The following is a 13,442-nucleotide window of genomic DNA, read 5'->3' on the forward strand; positions in this document are numbered from 1 at the left end:
GTTTTAAGGTAAAGTTTAGTAAGTTTAAATGCAGTGGTAATATAACTTTTACGGGGCCTCCGAACCTCTTGTGACTTTTCACATAATGCTTAGCAAACGAAGTTCTTTTGGTCCATGTTTGGTGGCTGCGAACCACTACAAACGTTTAACACAAACTTGCAGTCTAAAGGAACGTCTTAAATAAGAGCTATAGTTTTATCGGCACAGAAAAATAAATTATTTTATCATGAAAATAATAGCAAATTATTATAAATTATAAATATTTAACGGGTTATTCTTCTGAATTGAAAACCTGAATTATAACCATTTTACCATAGATGTATTAACTGATATCAATGATGTATATAAAATTCTATTATTTCTTCAAGTTGTCATTAAATGTGCTTTATACTTCCTAATCCTATGGGTAAAATAGCATAAATCAATTCAAGCAGTGTATGAAATCGAACGCGAAGTGAATTCTTCTGCTTATTCTTCTTGTCCTAACTATCCCCAAAGGCTTTCTAGACTTGCATATCTTAGAGTGGCCCGGTGGTCACACCTTCACACGGCTGGACCGGGGTTCAAATCCCATCTGGACTGTTGCCTTATAGTGAGGACTTGACTGTCCAACTGCGTGGTATCTGCAAGTCTTGTAAGCCATTAGATGGCCGGCGTGACTAAGAAGGTTGTTAAGCCAAGAAGAAGTAAAAGAAGAAGATTCGAAGATATCAAGTAGATGAATAGTTCTCACTGCGGGGGAACGATACGAATGGGATTTGAACCCCTGTCTTTCCATGTGGAAACCGGCGCCGTTGTCGCTTCTACAACCGGACGGTTCCGAGTGGATTAATTTTATACTTTAAAAATTAAGATACAGCAATATGATCAGGCCGTCCTACACAAATAACAAGAAGAAGTTTTGATTTGTATTATGAATTAGTGGATTATTTGAATCCAGGAGTGAGCAAAATAAATAGGTAATAAGTACAACATTTCAATTTCGTTGCCAAACACTCCACTAGATTGTTGATTAAGTCATAACTGGAATAATTACTTAAATACTTTGTGTTGCGGCCTGATGGTAGAGGCGACATTGGCGCCAGTCTTCAAACGGCAGGACCGGGGTTTAAATCCCATCCGGACCGCCCCCTACGTGGTGAGGACTGACTGACCAACTACGTGGTATCGGCAAGTTAAGAAAGCCATTCGATGGCAGGCGTGATCTAGAAGCTCGTTAAGCCAAGAAGCACTTAGTTTAGCAAACACTTTTATTGTAATGAACTTGTTAAGCTTATGATTCTGAGATAGTATTTATGAGCAATTTGAGGTATAAAAATTGAAGTCTTTGCTACATGCGTGATAAACGTATTCCTCTCAAAGCAACAGAAGTGTGAACCAGTTAGTGTAAGATTACTTACTTCATTAGTGAAAATATTCTTTCCAATTCTCAATTCCCAAGGTAAAAAGTTGTGAAGTTCGTAAACATGAATAGAGTTATTTTATCTCAATCAATAATACCACTTGTAAAGCTTTTTTTTTTACAGGTGAGGTTTATTAAATTTCGATAGTACTAAGTAATCGGCAATATTTAAAAAAAACATAGTTTTTTATACATTTCTCATCCACCATAGTATGATGAAAACGATGCTACAGTTTCGAAAGCACTACGGGATGATTGTTTCTCACAAAAACTACCTCCGGCACTTGTTCGGGCACCTGCACTGGCCGGAAGTTGTTAACGATTTTTTTGCTACTATCCTTTGGGCAAGCCTGCAGCTGCCGGAATGCTTCCAACTGACCGCTAGAAACGTAGATCGGCGTTTTGTACACCAGCCAAGTAACGCTCTCGAAGTACGGTGGCGTCGTTAAAGAACCTTTGTACGTATAGTAGTGTCGGTTCAGTTCCTGCATTCCCATCCACGCGAGACAGTCCGCATCGATTTCTGTTTGCGCATTCGGGCTGCGGATGTACTTCAAACCAGCCACGATCTTGTCGAACGCTGGACAATCGTCATTGCCGTACGCCTGCACGAAAAACCCGAGCACGGCCAAACCGTCCGGCTTGTCGACCGCTTCCGCGAAACTTCCGTATTTGGCGTTGTAATGTACGGCGTGTGCCTCCATCGAGTAGGTGCTGCCTTCTAGCGTATGTTCACAGCCGGAACCGTCCCCAATGCCCCAGTGGAAGTGTAGCTGCTCGAAAACGTACTTGTTGCCCAGGACGCCACCGACGATAAATGGTTGAAAAGGGCGATCGCTGAAGGTAATCTGCAAAGCGGCGGATGAAGTAGGATGATAGAAAATAAACAAATGGCGTATCTCAAATGGTACCAATTGTGGCGGCAGAGTGATGCACTTACCATTACCGACGATCCAGTGTTTACCATCTTCGCCTTGCCCAAACCGTCCCAATGTCCAAAGTAGTCCAGCGGTTGAATTCCATCCCTGATCACGGTCGAACGCTGATTCAATGCAATTGGACTCTGCACGTTCTTCGTGGTCGTTGAAGCCATTCTTTACACTAGCCGTGTTCAATCAAACCTGCAACCGAAAAGTACGCAAGTGCGGCTGTAAGTTATCGTCTCGTTTGAAATCGACGTTCGACTCACATCTGATAGGCCGGTCAGCTGTCAAATTTAGCGACACTAATTTTACGATGGCTGTCCAACACAAACCTATCTATTATCAGTGAATCCTAAGCCACCGCATCTTATCGTAACTTATCGTAAAGGGAAGCAAAGTATCTTTAATTAACTGCAGATAAACTGGAAGGTGAGATATTTCTCGAATGTCTAACAGTGGTCGCAACACCAGCCACTATCACTTTCGGTTCACCTGCCGCTTATCAGCCATAACCGGTATACTGGTACGCTTGGGAACAACAAGGTTTAAACTGTGACAGCGGCAAAACATCTTGCGCGTGGATTAGCAACTGCACGTTTTAACACACGGTTTAAATATTTTTTTTAATCGCGAGCGACGTGAATTTGAAGCTGTAAACAGGCGGTAAGTGTTGTGGATCGTAGTAGAAAAGGGATTCGGAAATAGTTATCTTTTCGAGTCTTTTTTGAGAAAGACTATTCGACCAACGCAATTAGAAATTAAGCTTTTTTAGCCTTTTATTACATTCTGTATGGATTTTGATGATTAGCTATTTTTAATGAGCTTAAACATGGTAACGGAAATAAGCGCTAAGAAACGTTTCAAAGCATTTATTCGAGTCGCATTCCTGATGGCTCACGGCTCACAAGGCCGTCTTTCGGGTGTGTTTTGAGTTAGTCACACAATAAGGCATTTTCTTTGGCACCATCACAGGGATTTTGCCTTGTCATTGTCTAGCTATGGCATGGATTACCCGAAGCTGGAGAGTCAGTCCTGCGTCCGGGGAGTCTATCACTCATTCATATACCGCTTCTATTGACAGCAAAATGGTAAAGATTGGAATTTTTGTTTACCCTTTTTAACCTGCACCTATTATGCACGAGGAGACCACAGCATTTGGAGAATGTCTTTATGTACGATTGTATATTGTGCAAGACCTGTGGTGACTGTCCGAAGCAAAATAATCAGACGTCATATGGATGCATGCTCGACTTTTATTTGTCTAAAGGAAACTCCTGAAATCATTGTCTGTACACAAATTCTTCCTACAATCTAGACACAATTCTTGTGGACAGCAAGCTCTCTTTCTATTTCTGGATTGCGTATAGAGGCTTTTCTCCAAAAATGCACCCTCAAAGGTAACTTTTTTATTAAATTAAAGGGATTTCTTGCTGTCCGTACTGCAGCAAAATAGAAGAATCCTTTGAAGCAATACGAAAACCGCTGTTTTCAGCAAAAGCTGAAGATTTCCATATTTTTCATTCAATAGTCTGGAATCATAAAGAAGTTTTCGGGGTTCGTTAGGATGCACACACTGAATGTGAAAATATATGAAGGTCAGTAAAATATAGGATGGTGAAATGTTCAAAGAAATAGCTTGTATTATTTGAGCCAACAAAAAATCTAATCAACAAATTTCAAAAATATATTTAACACTAGAACTACCGGACCAGTCATTTTGAATGGTTTCCTACCTTTCAAGTGAATTTATTTTTCATAGCTAAACATGGGGCGGCCCGGTGGTGCTGGCCACAACGGCGCCGGTCTTCAAACGGCAGGACCGGGGTTCGGGGAGAGGACTGACTAACCAACTACGTGATGTCGGCAGTCTAGTAATCCATTTCGATGGCCGGCATGACCTTAGAGGTCGTTAAAGACAAGAAGAAGTTAAACATGGACAAAAGGATATTCTTTTTTATGAATTTAAAAATAAAAAATCTAATTTTATATTGATATTAAGGCATGTCATGGGTAATACTTCCTTAACCAGTCATTTTGACTGGTGGTTTGTGGAACGATTAACAGCCTATTTAAATGCAAAATATTCACAAAAAGGTTATTATGTACAATCAACAGACGTATATCTTGAAATATAACTATAACATAATGTATAATATCCAGGATATAATGAATAGTTTAACAATTTTATGCGTAATAAGGATAATGATTTGATAACTTTTCTGTAAACGATTTGTATCTTCGAAGTTGCAACACAACAGGATAAATTATTAAACTGTTCTATTTGATGGTTTTTTTTATGCTGGTGATGGAAAAAACAATCGAATGTGTATTGAGATGTGTGTATACGAACTTAAAGAAATTAGAAAATGTTCTTCAGGTCGTAAAATTTATGAATTTGATAACCACCATCCATTTTAACTAGTTGCGGTAGAGTTGCACTCGCCATAATCGTGGTAGTTCTAGTGTTAAAAGCTTACGTCCAGAAAAAACTGCCTTTAGAATTGGAATTGACAATTATCTTCAGTGTGATATTTAGTTTTTTTAGCGTAATAATTATTCCCATCATGTTCAAAGCTACAAACGTAATTTCCCTGTCCCTTTTATTTTAACACCATTCATAATGCACCCATCAAATGATTCACTACAAAATGCGGTCTAAGGGTGGCACAAACGGTTTACCCTTTTGAAGGATAAGTACCGCTTGAAAATGTTTGTATGTTCATTACCACCTGGTCCGACACTTAACAGAGATAAATAAATAAATTGATCTTTTGAACTTATGCATTGAACGATAAGGATTTATGCAAAAAAAAAACAATTTAAGTTATCCTTTACTACGCTTAACAGTAAATTACATCGATGATGAATATAAAACTGTTTATAAAAAAAGTAGGTCAAATATTAAGTCTTTTTAAGATTACAAAAAAATAATAATGATAGGACGATTGAATAAGATTTTGAGAATGAGAAAAACAATTGCAAAGCGTTCTGCTGCTCTTGAAAAAGTGTTGACATAATTAATACAATTATAATTATCTAGTTGCAGTTTTCCAGGCAATGAAATACTTCCTTTGTTCTTCTTGCCCTCCCCCCCCCCTCCCCCACTCCCTGCACATTGCACTAAACAATGCACTTGAAAGAAACTGGAAAACTATCATGAGCGTGTAATCGAGAAAGTTTAACACAATTAAACTTCATTAAATCACGTGTAGCAGCCACTTGCCGGCCTCGGTGGCCTTCTCAGCCAGATATCTACTTAAATGTCGTAATAAATTCTTTCCTCTAACTTACATGCATTTTTACACTTCATTCGAAAGCACACTCAGCCCTGCGAGCGGGTGGGTTAGCACATTCTTTGACCCAAACAATAGATCACAGCGGTTGTGTAGCTGTTCGCCGCAGTGCCTTTGCCCAGGTCAGCTGGCCGTGATGGTGCGGAGTGGGGAGGTGGGAGCACTCGAGGGCATATTCCAAACCGAAAGCTTACGTCTGCCGTTGGCAGGAGATGCGCATAGTTTGTCCTGCTCGTGATTGTCGCATGCTCCGTGCATAATTAACGATAAAGATAATGTTGTTAAAAAGTTATAATTGCACTTCTCACTGTGTTCTTTCCTTTTCTTGTACAGCACATGCAGCGCCGAAGCTACGCCTCGCTAGAGCTCATCTGGCTGCTGTGCGAAAACCCAACACAGGCGGCAGAGCTTGTGAAAGGAATCTGCTGAAATACGTTACGAGTACGGTGCTTGGGTATTGCAGGTGAAGTTCTTGCTGGTGCTGGTGAAGAAGCAACCTTACCCCGTTTTGTCACGTTCTCATAAGAGGATACAACAGATAGACAAATCACGGGAAATTGCAAGGAACGAACACGGTGTACAGTTGCAAGGCGACGTCTTTTGCACTTATCTGCAGTACGGAAATGCAATGCAGAGGCAATCGAATTTATCTTCACGGAAGCTTTTAAAGTGAATTTTAAAACCGTGCTTTCGTGCTTTATAAATCTTGAAAGCTTAGGCATTTGTATCAGCGAGCATGCGGAAGTTTATCCTTTTATTAACAATAAAAAGATGATATGGACAAATATTCAATAGGATCGCTACGAATTTTTCTATATCTACATCCTCCAATATGACCATAAATCAACTTACATAACTTGAGATGAAAACGTAATACTCATTCATTTGTTTACAAATTCAACGGATCACTCTGTTGAAGGAAATTTAATTTCAATCTGAATTTTCGAACTAAAACACAGCCCAATACAAAGCCGCTAACGAGTACACCGATAATATTAAGCTCACGGAACATCAGAGCAAGAACGGATCAGAATAATCAAAATGGATACAGCGTTCTTTACCGTCAAGTAATGTCCTACTTCGGAGAGTTATCGCTGGGACGTAAAGGTTGATCGCAAAAATCAGAGCCAGCGAATCGATCGAAATATTTCAAAAGGCCCGCTTCACAGGATGACTTTATGTTACAAGAACGCTACTGCAGCATGTCAAGATCGAAAGCGGCTGCCGACCGACCATTGGAATCTGCTGAAGTCCACCAGGAATGTAGAGCAAATTTGGCGAATCTTGATTGGATGGATCCTAGGAGCGCTAGCGATCGAGAAGCAGTTGGCATAACACTAAAGATGCGTGCTCTACTAATGATCGAACATCAATTATTTCGTCTTGTCATTTGTTCATCGCTTTATAACATCTGTTTTTATAACAAGAAACGGTCGATTTTTTGAAGCAAACCTAGTCCTAACGATCCTTAGCAGCCGGATTGTATGATCATTGTGGATTTTTGTTTCCAGCGAGGACCAGATCCCCTTTTTTATGTCAGTATAATGTTAAAATGTTTTCAGCCCATACAACAAATTTTCACTTGTTCAAAACGATGCATGATTGAAGATTACAACGATACGGTGTAGATTGTACTTTTCTTTGATGTATGAAAACATGTTTTATCACATGAAATACAATGTTTTTAGTAACACAGTTCAACCGGTTCTACTGTATTCATTTAATCCTTCAACACATGATTCAACCGACAAAAGGCCACATGCATAATTCCGCGAAACAACCGCGGCGATGCTTTTTTTCCATGCCATGCGTATCAGCCTTTATCAGCCCACAGCTTCAGCAGTTATCATTCTTATTAACCTGATGATCTGCCCAGCTTTATGAAGAAGAAAATCTGTACTAATTTCATCCTTTTAAGCACACAATATAGTTAAGGAAGCGTGAAACGCTTTACATGGGATTAAAAGTGCTTACGACATTTTTATTTCCTGCGTGTCAGACACTGTGTGGTAGGAGATGAAGAAAGAAAAAAACAAACCACTCCAAGAGCAAGTGAGGACCAAAATCCACTCCCAGGCACAGCAAACGATGGAAACGTTAATATTGACACAGGATTATCCCGCTATTCAGCTTCACCATTATTTGACACCAAATTTTCCGCTGTTCCGTGGGCACAACCGGGAGAGGCAAGGGAAGCGACTATCACTGTGGTGGACCAGGATCAACTTAATTTCTTAATCATTTGATGGCAGCTGCTTCGGCACACCACTGCTGCCGTGATTAGCTGTGTTTGCGTTTTCATACAATTACGCGAACACTGATACACCTGATGCACGAAAAAAAAAAAAGGGTTGCCACCAGATTGACGGGACGGAATATTGGAGTATTGGTGCGGGCAGGCAGTCGTACTCCACCTTAGCCACCATCCGTTCCATCGGTCGAGCACACGGACACGAGATCTCTTTTGATTGCATAATCCTGTCTCGGTGACCAGTGGCCGTATGTGCCGTATGAGCCGTATATAGTTATTTGAACAAGCTAACCAAATATGCCACACGTACGAGTGCGGCAACCGGCATTTGCTGTTTGTACAGTGGACAAGAACCACCACTGGTTGAAAAGAAGAAGAAGAAGCATAGAAAAAAAGCATACCAAAATGGGGAGAACACTTCTAATCTTTTCTGTAGGCGACGATTATGCAAACAGCAGCCCCGGGCACGCTGGTATGCGATTATGAATTAGTTAAGGGGTTAGAATACTGCTGACACACGCGTGACCATCGACGGGGCTCGGATCGCGTGAAGCTATAATTTTCGGGAATGCACTCTCGGGCTCATTAACATATCACCATACTCGCCAACACAATTGGACGACGATTAGTGCACAGCGATCCCTGCGTTGAGTTGAAACGAAAAGTAGTCCCATGGACAGTAAACCGGAGGGAAAATCATAAGCGCCGAAGTTAATATTTTTCTCTTCTAAATTTGTTGTGATTTATCTTTTAAAAGCTGTTAGTTTATATTGATTATTGACATTATTGTAACAAATATTTTTTTCCGGTACTTTTTTAACGCAGCGCAGCTCACAAATTTAAATCGAATCTGTTATTATGTTCAACAAAAAGCCTTTTATTTGTTTATATTAAAGTAGACTTAACCATAGCAAATATTTGCATGGAACTTTGAAGCCAACCTTCGCTATTCAGCGCTACCAAAGCGTAAAACACGACACCCCGAACGAGTAAATGTGCCAAAGTAGTGGGTGTAAATTTTAAACAAATTGCTTCAAGACAATTGTAATCTGCTAACCAACATGGCTGCAATGCCTGTTATTAAGGGGTTTTTGTTGCTAGCCTGCACACACACACACACACACACAGAGCATAAATCATCTACAACCCAATCAAATTATCCATGGTGTGCTGTGGGTGGAGGTGAAGGGAACAATGCAGTGGCTGTTTATCTAACACTTGCAGCAACAGTGCGATCAGGTTTGGGCTCTTCATAATGCTGCGTGGAAAATACATTGTGCAGCTGAGGTTCAATCGTACGCTGCATAATAACTGGGCACAATAAACATTAAAAAATAACATGTTTATTATGGGTTGCGAATGGGCCGCTACCAGTGCCCGAAATGAAATTGCCACAATGCACTTTATAAATGTATTAGTGGCACTCAATTTTGGCTAATTCGGAGCAAACGATACCACTCGATTGGGCGTGTTTGTGCAGTCATGTTGTAAATTACTCATGATGGAATATCGTTTTCTATCACAGCGTGTTAATTTTAATATGAATTTACTTGTCCAAAAATAATTTTGTGCTGGTTTATTGACTTTTGTTCACTTACCTTTTTCACATGTGCTACAGAATTTATGTTGTTTATTTTTATTTATGTTACATTAAAACACTCGCTAATTATGTTTCTTTTCGCGGTACTTTCACGCCGAAGTCTTGCTGATCTTTCTGCACACAACAACTGATTAGATATTGACGTAACACAACACTCCTTCCAACAAACGTTCCGATTGTGTGTCTGTCGGACTATCTTATCATTCGAATTATGCGGAACCGAGCTTCCCAAAAACACTTTACAAATTATTAGCGTAGCTTGTGTCATTATTCACCCCGGATTACTGAGACAGTGATGTGTTTGCTGTTTATCGGGAAGTGAAATTAAATGTTGTTCTTTTTTACCACACCCCACTTTCGCACCTTCGAGCAGCGTTCGATTCGTTTGCGCTAAGATTAGAATTTACGCTTTCATATCTTCCTGTCTAGCATGCATTCATTTAAATCCACCGTCAGCTTGGTCCGATTTTTAAATATGAAACCATCACTAGATGGAAGGAGGGTGCCATGGCAACCGAAACGTTTGCCAGCTGTTTTGTTTCATCGTTAATTCGTGGAATCCATTTCATTTTACCGAACAAACACACCGGTTGGGTTTGAGGTTTTATTGTGAGTATTGCTGTAATTGATGTACGGGTGCACGTTCCGCACAATGTACCGCAACAATCTAAATTGATTTTTGTGCCAATCCATACCTACCCACGATTCGTGTAAGGAATGAGTGTTTTAGGAGTGAACGAAATGCAGTATGCAAAGGCTTAATCAAATTTGAATTTCAATAGAACATCTCGTGCACATGCGATGTTGTTTTGATATTTGAAACAGAGTTTTTGACAAACAAAAATTTGCAATTCATTTTATACGATTACAAAATTTCTGTTGTAGGAAAATTCTCGTACCTAAATGGGGTAATGTAATCCATGTACTCCATTTATCATTTGTTTGTTTGCATCTGCTACGAAGTGTACATAAACTCAAGGAGATGTGTTTCCAAAGGTGCTCTATTCGATTAGGTTTAGTTAGGTTTAGTAGGGAGTTGTTGATGGTGTCATGTGTCACGCGTGCTAAATGGTTCTACGAAGAAAGAGAGCATTAATACCCATCGTTCAAGGAAAAGGTTTTCTTAGTCTACGTTGTTTGCTTAGCTTCATGCACATTGTATAATTTTAGAAAAAGTTTCTTTTTCTTCGAACTTCTTGCTGAGCTGCTAGTAGCAGGATCGATTGCTAAAAGGAAATGATCGCTATTAAATTCCATCTGGATTGTGTCGAAGGTACGCATGACTTACTATCTACCTTTGAGATAGTTTAGTTAAGAGTGTTCTGTTTTATGAGACAGATATTGCCACATAATATGCATTAAAATTACCTGTCTGGGCATTTCGACTTCAAAGCTGACATAACAGCTTATAATAAACGATATAGACATCGTAAAATCAAACTGATGCAAGCATTGATTGTATCGCCCAATCATGGCTTAACAGGTTGGCTGATAAGTCCCCGGTCTGACACATAGATGGCGCCGCTAGTATTAAATGCATATTATTTTTATATAGCACCAACCTTCAAATGATTCGTGTCAAAATTTGATGTCTGTATGTCAATTAGTTTGTGAGACAGAGCGTCTTTTGTCAAGCAACTTTTGTTATTGTGAAAAAAATGGAAAAAAGGAATTTCGTGTTTTGATAAAATACTGTTTTCTGAAGGGAAAAAATACAGTGGAACAATAATTGATTGGTATGCAAAATTCAAGCGTGGTGAAATGAGCACGGAGGACGGTGAAAGAGGTGGTTACCGACGAAAACATAAAAAAAATCCACAAAATGATTTTGAATGACCGTAAAATTAAGTTGATCGAGATAGCAGAGGCCTTAAAGATATCAAAGGAACGTGTTAGTCATATCATTCATCAATATTTGGAAATGCGGAAGCTCTGTGCTAAATGGGTGCCGCGCGAGCTCACATTTGACCAAAAACACCAACGTGTTGATGATTCTGAGCGGTGTTTGCAGCTGCTAACTCGTAATACACCCGATTTTTTGCGTCGATATGTGACAATGGATGAAACATGGCTCCATCACTACACTCCTGAGTCCAATCGACAGTCGGCTCAGTGGACAGCGACCGGTGAACCGGCTTCGAAGCGTGGAAAGACTCAAAAATCCGCTGGCAAAGTAATGGCCTCTGTTTTTTGGGATGCGCATGGAATAATTTTTATTGATTATCTTGAGAAGGGAAAAACCATCAACAGTGACTATTATATGGCGTTATTGGAGCGTTTGAAGGTCGAAATCGCGGCAAAACGGCCCCATATGAAGAAGAAAAAAGTGTTGTTCCGCCAAGACAACGCACCGTGCCACAAGTCATTGAGAACGATGGCAAAAATTCATGAATTGGGTTCGAATTGCTTCCCCACCCACCGTATTCTCCAGATCTGGCCCCCAGCGACTTTTTCTTGTTCTCAGACCTCAAAAGGATGCTCGCAGGGAAAATTTTGGATGCAATGAAGTGGTGGTCGCCGAAACTGAGGCCTATTTTGAGGCAAAACCGAAGGATTATCCAAAATGGTATCAAAAAATTGGAAGGTCGTTATAATCGTTGTATCGCTCTTGAAGGGAACTATGTTGAATAATAAAAACGAATTTTGACAAAAAAATATGTTTTTCTTTGTTAGACCGGGGACTTATCAGCCAACCTGTTAGATACCGATCGCGGTACAGCAAAAGAAATCGTATTTACTTACGAAAGATTATCAGTTGTACCTAGCAGTAGTCTTGATGCAAGGGTATCCTGAGCTCTGATGTGCCTGGCTTCTTCTGACTGTTGAATTAAGTAATGTATACATTTGATACAGAAGCGTTATATCTTAACGTTTCTTAAGTAAATTTGGGTACATTACGTTAAATATAGGCTAGTTAGACCGTCGTTTCTTTGTTCTTCGTGAAAAGCTAGATTTTTAGAAAATTTACTCAAATTATGTCGATCATTTTTGTGTTGTTTTGTCTGCCAGACGGCGCTAGATCGTCAGTAGCATTGACATTTATTTCTGATCATTTGTTTTCTTCATCTATTAGTTTTTATTTGCTGATATCATGTAGTTGTATAGACTTAGTCGGATACTAGACTTGCTGATGTCATGAAGTTGGATAGTCAGTCCTCATTATGGGAGTACGGTGGGGTCCTCACTGGATGGGATTTGAACACCGGTCCTGCTTTTTGATGACTGGCGCCGCTGACGTCCACACCACCCCAGGCCAAACCATTGTCCTTAATTGGATAATCAATAGTAATTAACCAAAGATCGAGTAATATTTTAACTAAAATTTTAATAATAAGCGAAAAACGTGCAACGAGCAATACACCAATTCCGTCATTTATGTATAGAAAAAATGTATGCCAGGCGAATTAAGTTATAACCGAGATAAGCTTGGGATGGGGTACAACCGGACCCCCTGCTCTTTCAGGAAAACAAGCGCCGTTTTGAGAGAGTCAGATGAAAAGTTGCTGCAGTAGCTCTCTTAGTTGGGGGACGCCCGCTCGTTTTACAGGAGGTTGAATGAGGCACGGTGTGGATTTGCTCCTAAAACCGCGATGTGCCGGGACGCAGACGGAAATCTCCTGACAGACGACCGGAAGGTGATCGAAGGAAACCTGAAAGGAGCAGAGACGGGAGAGGTTGATGCAAGCAGAACAATACAACAGTTGATGTAGCAGAACAATACAACAGCAGCAGCAACACAGCACCAACAACATCAGTGACAGCATCAGTGCAGAAGACGAAGTGCCTCTGCCATCTCTGGATAAGGTTGCTAGCGCCATCAAGCAACTTAAAAGCAACAAGGCTGCTGGTAGTGATGGACTGGCTGCCGAGCTCTTCAAGAGGCTGGGACCGGAGAGGCTTACCGTCGAAATGCACAAGCTGATCACGAGAATCTGGGAACAGGAAGAAATACCGGAGGAGTGGAAACTGGGCC

The 13,442-nt window shown here is 40.3% G+C and overlaps 1 protein-coding gene across 1 annotated transcript; it reads right to left on the reverse strand.

Moving 5' to 3' along the window:
* Window positions 1-1,629: 1,629 nt before the first annotated feature.
* LOC126562854 (carbonic anhydrase 2) lies at window positions 1,630-2,495 on the reverse strand. The gene is made up of 2 exons (XM_050219447.1): window positions 2,343-2,495; window positions 1,630-2,250 (listed from the first exon to the last, which is right to left on the reverse strand). Exons 1-2 carry the CDS (start codon window positions 2,493-2,495, stop codon window positions 1,630-1,632), a joined length of 774 nt encoding a protein of 257 aa, XP_050075404.1.
* Between the last annotated feature and the right edge of the window lie 10,947 nt (window positions 2,496-13,442).

Source organism: Anopheles maculipalpis, chromosome 3RL (assembly GCF_943734695.1).
Source record: "Anopheles maculipalpis chromosome 3RL, idAnoMacuDA_375_x, whole genome shotgun sequence".
NCBI lineage: Eukaryota > Metazoa > Arthropoda > Insecta > Diptera > Culicidae > Anopheles > Anopheles maculipalpis.